The following is a 15,760-nucleotide window of genomic DNA, read 5'->3' as shown; positions in this document are numbered from 1 at the left end:
TAAAAACCATTTTCTTCTGACGCACTGGTTTGGAATAGGGACACACGTACAGGCTGTGAGTAATAACACTTGGATTAATACCAGACATGTCCTCATGACTCCATGCAAAGACATCGAGGCTTTTCTTCAAAAACTTGACCAAAGCTTGCTTTGCCTCTTCTTCCATGCTCGCCCCAATTTTAGTGAACTTCTCGGGCTGGTTTTCGTCCAAAGGGACATCTTTTAACACCTCAGTGGGTTTCGCTGCGATCCTTCTCCCGTCTATACTCATTGCTTGTATATGCTCGTCCATCGCCAGCATGGCTAAGTAGCACTCTCTGACGGCCAATTGATCTCCTTGTATTTGGCCCACTCCGAGCTCGGTCGGGAATTTGATGGACAAGTGGTAGGTAGAGGTTACTGCCTTCCAACTATTCAGAGTTGGTCTTCCAATAATTGCATTATATGATGATGCACAATTAACTACAAGGAAATTTACCTCCTTGGTTATCTGCTGTGGATATGTTCCAACGACCACTGCTAATGTGATGGTGCCCACTGGTTGCACCTTCATTCCTCCGAATCCCACTAATGGAAAATTCACTGATCGAAGTTGATCTCGTCCTAGCCTCATTTGTTGGAAGGTGGGGTAATACAAAATGTCCGCAGAACTGCCATTATCTATCAACACCCTTCTGGTCATGTAGTCAGCAATGAGTAGGGTGATGACTATCGCGTCATCGTGTGGGTGATGAAGTCGTCCTACGTCCTCATCTGTGAACGTAATGGCCTGCTCGTCTACTTTCCTCGTCTTAGGAGGTTGTCCAGATAGCTGGATGTTCTGCACCATCTTCAGGTATGTCTTCCTCGACTTGTATGACTGCGCTGTCGAGTTTCCTCTGATTATTACTCTTATCTCTCCTAGTGGGGGTCGTGATGACTCTTCCACCTTAGCTTTCAGTTTCTCATCTCTCTGGTCTCGTCCAAGGAAGTTCCTTAGCTTTCCTTGTCTAATGAGGTTCTCTATCTGCTACTTCAAATCAAAGCACTCGTCTGTGTCATGCCCTTGGTCTTTATGAAAGCGGCAATACTTGTTCCTATTGCACTTGTTAGGATCTCCTTTCATCTTATCCGACCACTTCAAGGACGGATCATCCTTGATCTGCATAAGGACCTGCTCTAGTGGCATACTCAGGGGTGTGTATTGCTGATTTCTCTCGCTGAAGAACCTGCCTTCTTACCATCCTTGGCTTTTCTCTTGTCTACCCGAGCCTTCTTTGGACAAGGTCCCTGATCTGAGTAACGCTGGTGGCCCGCTTCCGAGCGCTCTGCTCTCTTTCTCTTCTTGGCTATGATAGTGTCCTCAGCATTCATGAAATTCTAGGCCGAATGGACGAGTTCAGCCATAGTCTGTGGTTCCTGCTCGTAGAGCTTATGGATGAACAAGTCAGAATTGACCCCATTGTGAAAAGCGGCCAACAATAACTTGTCATCCATTTCGTCCACTGTCAAGGCTTCCCTATTAAACCGGGTAATGAAAGACCGCAAACTTTCGTTTTTTCCTTGCTCTATAGTTAGCAAACTAGAAGAGGAACGCTTGTGGCATTGCCCTTCAATGAAATTATTGATGAACAACTTACTCAAATCTTCAAATGATCCCACCGAGTTTGGGGGTATTTTGCTGAACCACACCCGCGCTGGTCCCTTAAGTGTGGTAGGGAATGCTCTGCACATAATCTCGTCTAGGACCCCTTGAAGGTGCATGGTCGTCTTGAAAGTAGCAATGTGATCACATGGGTCACGATTTCCATCATACGAATCCAAAGAAGGCATTTTGAATTTTGGAGGTAGGGGATGACTGTTGATGGAAGTCGTGAAAGGGGAGTCCGTTCGGTGAACTAAATCATCCACTAGGTTCGCCCGCCTCATGTTCTCCCTCATCTCATCCATGGCTTTTCTCATCTGGTCCATCTCTCTTTCCAAGTGTGGCACTCTTCTTGAAGCAATACCCCTTGTCTGATTTTTGAACTCAACATTTTCTCCTCCACCTTCCTGACTCTAGGCTCATCCTTCCATGTGCCCATCGTGGCGCTGCCTCCTAAGGTTGATCTCCCTGTTCAACTCCTGATTCTGATGGGTTAGTTCTGCCATAGCGGCAGCCATGGATTGTATATGTTGAACAGAAGGCGGTTGCATGACAGGCGCTAACTGGCGATCGCGAAAGGGATTACTAGAAGCATCCCTACTCTCCTGGTGGCTTGGGCTGGTAGCCCTTGATCTTGTTCGAACCATTCAACCTTTTATCTGGGAAAGGCTAATCGTTGAAAACAAAACAGATAATCGAACGAAAAGAACAGTGATTCCCCACAAACAGCGCCAACTGATGATGCGAAGAAAATCAGTAGGCTGGATGCTTCGGACTTGAAAGGACCACTTGCTCTCTCGATGGCCTGAAAAAGAAAGAAAAGCGATCAAAGGTGACCGGGGTCGCTAGCCAAGAACCCTTCGATGGCAAAGTTAGTTGTCTCTCTATATTTTTGGAGTTCCAACTTTTTGGGAGAAGTAAAAATGTACCTTTGTTTAGTCTGAATGAGCGTTTATATAGTGTCTTAAAGACAGTTATCAAACTTGTAACCTCTCCTGGATTTGAGGAGGTGTGAGGGTTCAAAGATAACTTCCATAACTGGTTAGGAGTTATATACTTCTTACATAACGGTCACTGGAAGTTATATGTGTAATAAGGAGTTGTAATACACACTCAGAAATTTTTCTAAGTGTGACAGCCTCGTCCGAGGATCTTCCTGTCGAGCGTACCTAGCTTAGGAATAAGGGTCGTTCCTCCTATGTACGGATTTTGTTTAGGACGAGCTTTGCAACTCTCTAGGACGAGGCGATTTGTTCCCTGATCATACGAACCTCGTCCAAGCTTCTTCCTTCATGGACGAGGTAGTTATTAGTGAGGTTTCCGGGGTCCTTGCTTCGTTGGCTTTGTCCTGGACGACGTCGGGGTTGGTACTTTATCATACCCTATCATATATAATTTTTATTTTGAAAATCTAATTATAAGTGGATAAAGTAATTTGAAAATTAACAGGAGATAAAAATTTTTTTTTAGTGGTCCTATTTTGTAGAAAAAAAACTATGTTTTATTTCTTTATTATATATATATATAATTTTTGTAAGGACACAATTCAAATTCCCAAACTATGACTGGAAGGAAATGGGCTTGAAAGGCTTTTTTTACAATAAAATTTGTAGATGATGGGTTTGTAATCTAGATTTCAAGGATGGTTTAGATGACAAGGAAAAGAACGGGCTTTGGGCCCAATGGCACAAAATAAAGAGTTGTTTACAAGAGTAAGACTGAAAGTTCCTCTTCGGACATAATCCAAGGATAATTTATAACAGTATTTCCTAAAGTTTGGATACAATTCTTGATTATCATATACTATTGGTCCTTTTTCTTACTGAAAAAGTCACTTCCTGCTTCGTAGGTCTTCCCCTTTATTTATACTTCTTTTTCTCCTCTTTCACCAGCTTCCACCTCATGGTTGCAATGCAGGTTTAGGATACTTGTCCCATCAATTCTTCCCTAAAGCCTGCTGGGGTTAGGGACCAAGTTCCAAACTTCATGCTCAGGTCCCATCCTTCCATCTATGCAGTCAGTATATCAATTACAGAGCTTTTAATGTATTGGCGGTGGTAGCAGCTTTACCTTAGATATTTCACCGCTCTTTCTATTGTCCTCCATGTGTACTGTGTATCCATGTAGTCGTAGGATGCTTTATAACATAGCCAGGGGACACTAAACTTCTCTTCCTATGTCCTCGGCTTAACAATCCGAGAACAAATCTACTCCTCAGACGTAATTGATCATTTGCTTATCATATCTTTATTTGGCATTTCTTTATGAGATACATTCAGATACTCCAAGATCATTTTGATGTCTTCGGATTTGGGTTTCTAGCCCAAAAGACTTCGTTGGGCCATCCTTGGTAAATTACTGGGCCCAATGCCCCTACAATTTTTATTTTGAAAATCTAATTTATAAGTAGATAAAGTAATTTGAAAATTAATAAGAAAGCGGTCCTATTTTTTAGGCAATGTTTTAGTGGGAGTTAGAGTTGCATTTTTACCAAATTGTCCTGTAGTTTTATCTCTACTTAAACATAGGGGTTTAGGGGCATTTTTGAACTAAAAAAATAAGAATCCAAACAGGGAAAATCCCTTAAATAATAGTATAGAAAAATGTATAATTTCTATCTTATTAAAAATATATATATATATATATATATATATATATATATAATTGTTGAAGATGGTAAGAACATTTTTGGCCTTGTGTTCTAGAGTTTTTATGTTATTTTTTCTACATTTGGGCAGATAACCAATGAAATATATATTATTCTTTAGCACTCCTAGCATCCATATGTTATTTTTCTACCATTTTAGGACCAATAATTTTGTATAGACTAATATATTGAATTCATTTTCCTAAATAATAAAAAAAAAATCATTTTGCAATCATATAATAATAATAAAAAAATCATAAAGGTAAATTTTCAAATGAGACAATTTATTCTAGGGTAGTGAATTTACTTATAATTAAGCTTTTTAACATTTACACGAAAGGGGTTTTTTTTATTATTATAATAAAATATGTATAATCTCTATCTTAAAACTCTAAACTTTTGACAAAATGATATAAAATATTTCATGATAAAAAATTAATGAATGAATAATAATGGAATAACCATCAATGTCAAAGTTATTAAAAATTGAATAACTTGTTTTTTAATTAGATAAATTATTAAACCCCTAGTTGTACTGCTGGAATAGCTCAGTTGGTTAGAGCGTGTGGCTGTTAACCACAAGGTCGGAGGTTCAAGCCCTCCTTCTAGCGTATAAGTTTATAATTAACCTTTTTCAAGTTTTAACCCAGTATACACAAGTTTTTACCCATTTTACACACAAGGGTTTAAGTTTATAATTAACCTTTTTCATGTGTTAACCCATTTTACACAAGTTTTTACCCATTTTACACACAAGGGTTTTTGTTTTAAAATATAAAATTGTGAAACTTCTATCTTATTAAAATATAAAATAAAAAAATAACTATTGAAGATGGTAAGAACATTTTCCTGTCAATAATATTGTTAACCATTAACGTGTTTTTTTTATATTATCTTTTATTAATATAATTTTAGAGGTTTGTTAAAAAAAACAAAAATACTCTAAAGTCGATATGATTTTAGAATGAAATTTCATCTAAACTCTTTTAGAGAAATGTTATGTCCACAACTTTTTTACAACATTCTCACAACAAATTTTATATGACAGGTTGTTACGGATTGTTATTGGTGGGATAGAAAAGTAATTTCGATGGTAGGTTCAAATTAGAACCAATAACAACTAACCGCCAATGATTTTTTATGAAAATATTGTGGACGTAGCACTTCTCAAACAAAAATGTTAAAAAAATGTGGTTGAGAATATTGTCCAAATCCAAACTAGGCCTGTCCACGGGTTGATCCGGGTCAGGTTTATGCCCAACCTAGAACCAATCCGATTACTTTGGGTCTACCATTTATGGACCTACTGCCGACCGGTAAAAGGGGTCGATTTGGGTGGTTGGAACTCCTCAAATACCGGTCGGGGTTGAAATTTGAAGAATTATATCGGAATCTGCTGAAATCTACCAAATCTATAACAAATCGAGCCTGATATGTTGAGATTTGGCCTAATCTCGACAAGATCTCGCTGGATCTTAAAGAGATTAGGCCGAGTCTCGACAAGATCTTGCCAGACCTTGAAGAGATCAGGCTTATTTCTCGCCTAATTGGACTAAAATGACTGGCAAAATGCTTTCATTGGTGGAAAACGACTACTTTTCCAGTGTAATATGATCAGGTCGATTTTTTCGATTTTTCATGTTCAGACCAGCTGGTCTCAGGTTCTAGGGGCAAAGACCCGCTACCGACCTATCAATGGTGTTGGGTCGGCCAGTTCTCAGATCGGATCAGCTAGGTTGGCCAGGTAGGTCAGTTGACGGGTTGGTTTGGACACCCCTAATCCAAACGCATATTCTAATGTTGTGTTTGGAATGAAAGGAAGAGGAGGGAAGATAAAATAAATTGGCGAAAAGGATTGTATGTCCATTGTTTGGTTGGCTAGAGAGAAGAGAAAACAAAATAAATGAAATTCATCTAGGCCTGCCTTTTCCACTCCGCTTTAATTGGGTAGAAATGGAGAGAAAGGTGTATTGGGGAGATCAACCACATTTCTTGACTTCATATTGCTTTTAGAATTACAATTTTGCCTATTAGCCTTTTACTCTCTTCTCCACTTAATGAGGGTATAAAAGTAAAAAAAAATACTCATTTAAAAAAACATTCCATTTCTTTGTTTTTCAAACAAAACAAATAAAAAATGAACAATTTCTTGTTTTTTCTTCTTTTCCATTCTCCTCCCTACTTCCAAACATATGCAAGGGAAACATTTTTTTTTCCTCTCTTTATCATTTATTTTCTCCTTAATCATTTCTTTTCCTTTCTCTTCCTCCATTTGCAACCAAACGCATGGTAAGTTTTCGCTCATTTAAAAAAAAAAAATCCAAATGCATATTAGCGGAGATTATAATAAAAAATTAAAATCAATTACAAATTGAAGATTGTAAGTGTTCTAACTCTCTACGCAATAATTTTCTCCTTATCATCCATCACTATATGTCTTCCTTGTCATGTTCTTTCGTTCCATCTAAGAAGTTGTCATAATCTCCCCTTATAAATCCTTTAATCCTTCAACGAATTTTATAATTAATATATATACTCCAAAGCTTTCATCATTGCTTAATTTTTTTATATTACAGGTGAATGAATACTTGACATTGTCTAAAAAGTGTGGCAACATAATTTGTCCTTACTTCTTGTGAGAATTGCGACTCGAATGGACTGCATTTTAGTTTCTTCTCTTTAGTGGATAAAGAGAGAAAATCTCCCAATTGCAAATCTCAAGGTGAAGATTTTACTATCAATAATGACTCCTCATGATTCAAGGATCTGTTTGGTAATATAACACGTATTTCTACAACATTTTTTCACCCACGCATATTTTTACAACACTTAAACAACGTTACTAAAACAACATTATCAAACAGGCTGCTAAAAACTTACAATGAAATCATTGCATATGTACAATGGATATTATAAAATAGTTTACCTAATGAGCATCCAATCAATAACAAAAGTAGAAAATTAATATAAAGAATAAAGAAGAACTCCATGTGCAAAAGATCGACATAATTCTATTGCTAATAGCAAAACATAAATTTAAGTTAGTCATAAGTAAAATAAACAAGCATACCTGAACAATGAAAATATGCAATGCACTCTAGTTTGGGATCAAAATGGAATATTTCACATGTCATCATAGAAATTCAAATTAACCATCAAATATGAAAATTCAATAATAAAACCTATATTTTATCACTTTATGCGAATTAATCTAAAATTTTCAACTATGTGAAGGCATGATGCTTTTATTTACCGATGAAGTATGAAATTAGTAGGCCGCAAGTTCTGGACACTAAGGCGGATCAATAACTTGAAAAAGAAAGAAAGACTATCGGAGTTGATCGGGTGGAGCTGACCAAGGACCCTCTGATAGTTAAGTTAGTATTTCTCTCAATGACTTAAGTATGAAAAGTGGATGAATAGTTGTGCATACCTTTACTTGGTGAAGTTTGGTCCATTTTATAGAGAGTTTTGAGTGGGTCTACTTGTTAGGTGCCACTATTATCATAGGAGATGTGTGATTTTAGTAAGAAGAGTGGAGTGGATTTTGAGGAATTCACCACACGTTTCGGAATAGTTGATCATGGTGTAACCATTCTTGATTTGCAAAGAACACCTTATAATTTACTATAAGTGTTCATCCATCACCTATGGGCTCTTGTCTTTAGACGACTTGTCTTCTACTTAGTCGAACTTGCCCCTTCTTGGTGCTACTACTTTGTTCTTTCCATCTAGATGATCATCTTGGACGGATGTTGTTTACTTGGATGACTCTTATATATGATATATACTTTTTTTTTTTTTTAGACTAAGACGATACATAACTTTTTAGTAGCCCATAATTTACAAAATTATCACTATGCTTTTAAAAAAACATAAAATGAGTGTTGAAATTGTCTCTTTGGTGTTCTCAAAAAAAGGTTTGGCTTACTTTCAATACTTTTTAAAAAGAAATTTCATTTTATTTTAGTGAGAGATTGTTACATCACTCACTAACTAAATAAAAGACGAAGATTAAAATTTACTACCACTTACCATTGTATATTTAAAATAAAAGGACATGTCCAGTTAAAAAAGTATGGGGGTAAACCAAACCCCTCTAAAAATACATTTGTATAGCAAAATTAAGTAATCATTTTTTTTTTGAAAGTACTCAACCAAACAAACTTAAACGTGAAAACATATTTCAAAACTCTTATGAAACAAGTATTTGTAGTTTGTCAAGCGCCCTGTATGCTAAAAATATTTTCATTAAGATTCTTATTTTCAAAAACTTCTATAATTAAAGTTCTACATATAAAAATATATAGACGAAGTCAAAGCTTCCACATCAAAATTTTTAAATGAGGTGGGTTTTTAGTGGGGTTTTTTTTATATTTTTTTTAAGGCAACTTTGTTAAGAAATAAATTGTAAAAGTAACCTGTTTTTTTAGAGAAATTATTTTAACATATGAATTTTGCTTATTATAATTATTTTATTTCTATCAATAGACTAAGACAAATTGATTTTTAGTGTAGGTGGCAATTGAATCCCAGATTTCATTTTCGACAACAATAAATTTTATCATTTGAGTTAGCTAAAACCCATAGTAACATATTGTTAAGTGGTGGACAATTGCTGATATCACTTTTATTTTGGTAAAAAACAAATGGTGTTATTATATTTATCTATTTATTTCTTGCTTATATATATACACAAACATATCTTTTAGGGATAAATTCTAGATAGAATTTTCTTTAAAGAAATTTCATGTTTTATTCATTTTGCCCCGCTTTTTATAGGATCCTAAAGAATGAGCTAAGTACTTTGTTGGTTTTGTTTAAGAGCATTAGGGGGTGTTTGGATTTGCTATTTTCATAACTCATAACTCTGTTTCCATCACTCATAACTCAAAATATGTGGGTCCTACGAAAAAAAAGTTTGTTTGGATTTGTTACCTGTTTTTGTTTCCATCACTCAATTCTCAGATTTTATAGTAATGAGTTATGAAAACTGAAAACATATTTTAGGTGTTTCAGTTTCCAAAACTCAGTTTTCAATGGCATTTTGGTAATTAAACACACACTGAGAGACCCACTAGTCAAAGGTCAGCCACAACTTTGACTTTTTTTATTTTTTTCTCACTGGGTTCGGTGAGTTTGGGTTTTCTTCTTCTTCATTTTTTCTTTTTCCTTTCACGCTAGTCTTCTTCTTCTTTTTTCTTTTTCCTTTCACACTAGTCCTTTTCTTCTTGGGTCTGGTTTGGTCTTCTTCATCTTCCTTTTTCTTTTCTTTTTTGGTTTCTTCTTCTTTTATTTCCTTTTCATACAGCTTCATATCCAAAACCAACATCATACCTTCACACGGAGCTCAGACCCACCATCTTCTCCATCCTTCTTGACTCCACCGTTGGCACCATCATCTTAGTCTCAGACCCATTAATCTCCAAAATCAAGGAACAAACTTTTCAAGTCAAACAATACTCACAAACTTTTCAATTCAAACAATCTCCAAAATCTCTAACCCATTACTCTGTTTTTCTCTCTCTTTTAGTTTCAAATTTTTCATCAATGGCGTCGCTCGTCGCTAGTGGATGATCGTCGACTTTTTTAAAGGAAAAACGGAGAGAAAATCACAGAAAAATGAAGGGAGAAAAAAAGGGGAAAAACGAAGAGAAAAGCAGAGAAAAACGAAGGAGAGAGTAAGGGGAAAAAAAAAAAAGAGGAAAGTTTTTATGACATGGGCCAGTGTGTGGGTCCCAATTTTTTTAGATTTTTTGGTTGAATACATAACTCAATGATATATGCCAAACATGTAATTTTAAGAAATTGGAGTATTTTAAGTGATGAGTGACGAAAATTGAGTGAAGAGTGATGAGTGATAAAAAAAAAAAAACCAAACACCGCCTTGATATCGGGATGTAAAACCTCCTAAAGGACTATTTTAACAATACACATAGCTCGAATTGAGCTTTACACAGCTGTGTATTGCTAAATTTCTTTAGCAATTATAAATCGTAAATTTTTATTTATAACAATTATTGTAGTAAGTTTGTATTTATTTTTTATTTATATTTATTTTCACTTTTCTCTTTATATATATATATATATATATTTGGAGAAACTACTCTTTATATTATTTTATTATGTTGTGTATAAAAATAAGAAATAAGATTTTTTTTTTTTGGGAGAAAGAAATAAGATAGTTAATGTGAATAGATAAACATGAGCACTTCTCCAAAAAAAAAAAAAAAACGTGAATGTTCTAAAAATGGTCTAGCGGAATCAGAAAGAGAAAGGCTACTCCTACAGGCTAAAATCTAAATAGACTTGGTTAAACGGGCCCCACGTTGTCGTGATCGCATCTTTGGGGTCGAAACGTCAAACAAACTGTGTGACGTGTTGCCTCCTTGTCCGAATTCACACTTCCGCGACTCTCACTCCTACTTTAAATTCATTCCGACTCAACTCGACTCGACTCGACTCGCCGGTTCCCATAACCTCTGTTCACACCTCACACCCAAAGTACTTTCATTGAGACACATTAACGTCGCTAATAACGCCGTCAACATACCAACCAACTGATAGCATCTTAACATGTGTACAAAAGTTATCACTTAGTGCTTGTCATAACCCACCAATTACCGCTTTTTTTTTTATAAAAGTTCACAATATTTTTACAACAAATCATAAGTGGCAAGTTGTTATTGTTGGGCAAAAAAGTAATTTTAGTGCTAAGTTTCAAATTTGAACTAATAACAACTAACTACCTGTAATTTGTTGTGAAAATATTGTAAAAATGTTGTGGACGTAGCATTTTTTTTTCCTTTATTTCCAAACCATAAAAAAAAAAAGGAAAAAAAAAATCGGTAATTAAGCGTGAGTACCACGCTTAAAAGAGTCACGCGCTTTCACCGTTGCATCTTCCACGCTACTCTTAAATTAAAATTAAAATAAAAAACAAAATTTCCTTCAAATTCTCCTTTTTCACTTCTTTCTCTCTCTCTCTGCTTCTTGTTGTTGTGGTGTGTGTTAACAACATTTTCCTACGAATCAGGTTTTTCCTTTTCCATGCTTGTCAATTCCTCTCTAAAAAAAAAACCGGAGAATTCAATTTCTTGGTTTTCTTCTTTCTCCGATCTCTGAAGAGGAAAAAGAAAAAGCTTTCTTTCTTCAATTTCGTCTCTATTTCCTTTGATTCAATTCCTTAGCGTCCAAGTCCACTCAAAAGCTTCGATCTTTTTGACCAAGAACTTGAGGGTATTTTACTACTTTTGCCCTTCTATTTTTCAACAAATTGAAGAAAAGGGGAAAAGATATTATTAGGGTTTTCGTATCTGACAAATTTACAAATCCCCGCAAAATTGTCGGTGGGGGATTTGGTTTGATTTGATCGATGGCTTCGACTGCCTCGTCCTACTGGTGCTACAGGTGCAACCACTTCATCCGGGTCCGGGTTCGGGTCGAAGACGCCGTCCTCTGCCCCGATTGCGGCGGCGGATTCGTCGAAGAAACCCCGACCCGATCCCCGCTCCACCGGTTCCCCGCCGCAATGTACATCGACAACCCGCCCAATCCGGAGCACAACGCAATCCCAATCCCTAGGCTCCGCCGCAGCCGGAGGAACGGTGGGGATCGCTCGCCGTTCAATCCGGTCATCGTCCTCCGTGGGAACGAGCCCGAGAGAGGGAATTTCGAGCTCTACTACGATGATGGAGCGGGGTCGGGGCTTCGGCCTTTACCGGCTAGTATGTCGGAGTTCTTGATGGGGTCAGGGTTTGATCGGCTTCTCGAGCAATTGGCGCAATTGGAAATCAATGGGGTTGGAAGGTTAGAGCATCCACCGGCCTCAAAAGCTGCGATCGAATCGATGCCGTTTGTGAAGATCGTTGGGAGCCATGTCTCCATGGAGTCTCATTGCGCAATTTGCAAAGAACCGTTTGAGCTGGATTCGGAGGCGAGAGAGATGCCTTGTAAGCACATTTACCATTCGGATTGTATTCTGCCATGGCTTTCGATTAGGAATTCGTGCCCGGTGTGTCGGCACGAGTTGCCCACGGATGTGCGTGGTGGGAGTTCGCCTGAGTTGGGCCCTGTAACAGGTTCGGCTCGGGATGAAGAGACTGTGGGATTGACGATTTGGAGATTGCCCGGTGGCGGGTTTGCGGTTGGGAGGTTTACTGGGGGGATAAGAGCAGCAGAGCGTGAGCTGCCTGTTGTTTACACTGAGGTGGATGGTGGGTTTAATGATGGAGGGTTTAATGGTGGTGGTGCTGTTCCAAGGAGGATTGCGTGGGAGACAAGTATGAGAAGCTCAAGGGAGAGTGGCGGGTTGCGCCGCGTGTTTCGTAGTTTCTTCTCATTCTTTGGGAGGCTTAGAATTACTTCATCAACCTCAAGCTCAAGGTCTGAGCCGCAAAGGAGTCGCTCTAATTTAGTGTTTAGTCGATCATGGAGGAGGCGGCAGCGTGGCCAGCCAGCGGCTTTGGATGATGACAGATGGTAAATTTTGATTTTGTAATGAGAGAGGTGTTGAATTGCTTATATTCTTTATCTAGGGTCTTCTCTAATTGTTTCAGTAAGACTACAATGTTTTCACATCTGTATATTGTTTGATTTTTACTTGCTGTACATAACAACACATGAGAAAGAGTTGAGCAATTTCAGTTTTGAATTCTGTCAAAGAGAGAAATGAAGTGGCAGATCACTTAGATTTTCACACTAGTGGAAGGAGAAGAAGATAGTTATGCAATTAGAGTGGGCCTTCAAAAGTTATGGAGGTAAATCCCCTTGTAGCTGTGCTTGTACTAATGTTGTACCTTATTGAGTTCCGCCGATGGTTTTTATTACAATAGGAAATGCACACTTTCTTCTCTTAATGTATTTGTAGAAGCTGTTTGGTATGTAATATCTGCCGTTCCTTGTAGACAATTTTGAACTTTTTTTACTGTATGTAACATGGTTTCTTTCCCTCTGTGGTCTTGTGTCCTTTTGGGCGCTTTTGACTCCACATGCTACACTTCAATAACAGTGGCTTACTTGCTATAATATGTCCAATTCAATTTTCTTGATTTATGTTGGCAGTTTCTTAACATAGAATGTCTGCCATAATACATTTATGGATCAGAGAATTGTAGTTGTGAGTGGGACCAATGGTCATTAGTTAGAGATTGCAAACAATACAAGATGGCTAACTAACCAGGAGATGTTGATCATATTGATTTCAAAAGCTTTCTGGAATCAACTATTAGATAGGCTGCAGTTGTAGCTTATCACTTGCATGGACTGCTATGGAGTGTTTTTATGAAACGGTTCTTAATTATCCTGATACTGGTTGGGTATTGTTAATTTGTTTTTCTTACCTGTTCTTGTGATGATGTTCATAGGATAGTTAATTTTATAGCATCACCTGTAACCCTGACCAGTTTCATTTTGAAAGTTCTTCATAACTGAAAATAAGCAGCAGAACCACTAGCTTGAGGGGCTGCTGCAATACTTTGGCATCATTGCTACAGGTCAGTTTTCCTGCAGTGTATTGTTGTGGAGAACTTGTGGTGATGTAACCCCTGAATGCACTTCTTTTTAAACTTAAAGTTATTATAATCTATAAAAAAACACGGTGTAATGTATAGCATGCAGGTTATTCCAAAATCTTGAAACAAGTGAGATAGGATACCGTTTGCTTCGCGTTTTTTAATGGAATGCATTCTTTTTATTGTATTTGAGCATCTTTGCTTATTTTGAATTGGTATTACCTTAGGCAGAGAACTTTAGATTGAATGATGGTATCAGCATTGTTGAAGTTTTTTTTGATAAGATAAGGGATACTTAGTATCATGTAGGATTAGGTAAGGCTGAATTTTTAGCCTTTTACTTGTATAATCATGTCATATTCATTCATATCAAGATGGTTTACAACCACTAGGTACCATTAGGATGTCATTTATCTGTTTTCTTGACCTTTTTTGCGCATGGAAGGCTTACCAATGGCAATGAGCCTCTAGCCCAACTAGCACCTCCTCTCCTTGTAAGTTTTAGATGGAGAGTGAGGAATTGGCTTGTAAGTTTTAGGTGGAGGGTGAGGAATTGGCTTCAAGACCAATCGGGTGCGTGTGTAACTTTCTAATAAGAAAATATTGGATGATTTTAGGTTCAAAGGTATGTATATAAATTATCAACTATTTTTTTGTTTTGTAATTTGCACACACCTAGTGGGTATTGACTCACGACCACACCCTCCACACCATTCTTCATGGAGGAAGTACCATTGGAACTAGAGCTCAAATATTAATGGTCAACTATACTGAAAAAATCTGTTTGAAGTGGGATTCAACTATACAGGAAAAAAAAATGTTTTTTTTTTTTTCCCATCTTAGCTGTGCACTGTAGTTCAGCCAAATTTTTTGATTTTTCCTCCACCATTGTAGCATGGCTTTTTAGCACTACCAATGCTAATGCTCTTTAGTATGTAAGTGTGAGTTTGCGTACTACTTCAGCGTCTGCGTTTGCGTTTGGCTGGTCCAATGGCACTGTTCATGGACCAGCCAAGTTGCACAAAACACGTGAATAGTGTTTTGGTTATTTAAAAAATATTTTGTTATAGTGTTTTCAGTAATTAGTTTTCAGTTTTCAGCAAATAAGCGGTATTCAAACACACCCTAAACATATAACACCTTCATTTTACTTATTTATAATGATTTGGTGCTAAAACAGGTTAAATTGGAGGAAAAAAAATTAAAAAGTTAAGGGGTCTTATTGTTACAATATCAAACTTTATGTACTAAAATTAACTAAACATAAAGTTAAGTGTATCTATTTATTATAACGCCAAGGTCTATGACAAAGGGTGTGCACGATTTGGTTAAATCGTTGTGTGTGTGTGTGTGTTTTTTTTTTTTTTTTTTCAAAATTGTAACTAAACTGATTAGTATCAGTTTTTCCATAATTGAACCAGTGCACATTGCCAAAGGTCAGTTTTTCGACCTACATCAGTTTAATTGGTAAATTAAAAAAATATCTATAAAAAAATTAGGGCTCTCATGCCCAATATCTTTCAAAACTTAAAGCAAATAAAAACTTCTATTTATTTAGCAAGTTGTCCAATTGCATGGGCAAGTTTAAACTCTAATTATTTAGCTAGCAACCTGTTAGATGTCCAATTGTCCATCTATCAAGTATTCATAAAAGAAAAAGTCCAATTATCTATACAACAACCATAAATTGTAAATTAAAAATCATGTTCATACATGGTGTAGGGTCAATGGGTTCAGGAGTATGTATTGGGCCAGAGGCTTAATCTGAGGATGCTAAATAATCCGAGGATGTTGGAGTATCGGCCCAAGAGGCAGTGTTGATGGATAATGAAACAAAGGTTGATCAAGGTCATCCCAAAAGGTGGTTCGAGGTAAGAAAGGGTCATCTGACGTCCAAAAGCGATGTTCTAGGAGAACCTGTAAGTAAGGATATGCATGGTGGGTGTACAAGATAGGAAGAAGGGCTGTGAAATATCC

At 36.9% G+C, this 15,760-nt stretch overlaps 1 protein-coding gene and 1 non-coding gene across 2 annotated transcripts; both read left to right on the top strand.

The window, feature by feature from the left end:
• Nucleotides 1-4,808: 4,808 nt before the first annotated feature.
• TRNAN-GUU (transfer RNA asparagine (anticodon GUU)) lies at nucleotides 4,809-4,882 on the top strand. The gene has a single exon. It is a non-coding gene; the product is annotated as a tRNA-Asn (tRNA).
• A 6,337-nt stretch (nucleotides 4,883-11,219) lies between these two features.
• LOC142611128 (putative E3 ubiquitin-protein ligase RHC2A) lies at nucleotides 11,220-13,319 on the top strand. Its single transcript, XM_075783166.1, has one exon. It carries the CDS (start codon nucleotides 11,647-11,649, stop codon nucleotides 12,754-12,756), a length of 1,110 nt encoding a protein of 369 aa, XP_075639281.1. The 5' UTR covers nucleotides 11,220-11,646; the 3' UTR covers nucleotides 12,757-13,319.
• The last annotated feature ends 2,441 nt before the right edge of the window (nucleotides 13,320-15,760 follow it).

Source organism: Castanea sativa, chromosome 9 (assembly GCF_040712315.1).
Source record: "Castanea sativa cultivar Marrone di Chiusa Pesio chromosome 9, ASM4071231v1".
NCBI lineage: Eukaryota > Viridiplantae > Streptophyta > Magnoliopsida > Fagales > Fagaceae > Castanea > Castanea sativa.
The sequence above is the reverse complement of the archived record's forward strand: the minus strand, read 5'-3'. Positions and strand labels throughout refer to the sequence as shown.

Bases quoted from the DNA above. Each gene is read 5' to 3' on its own strand.
- LOC142611128 (XM_075783166.1), top strand. From the start codon at position 11,647: ATGGCTTCGACTGCCTCGTCCTACTGGTGCTACAGGTGCAACCACTTC.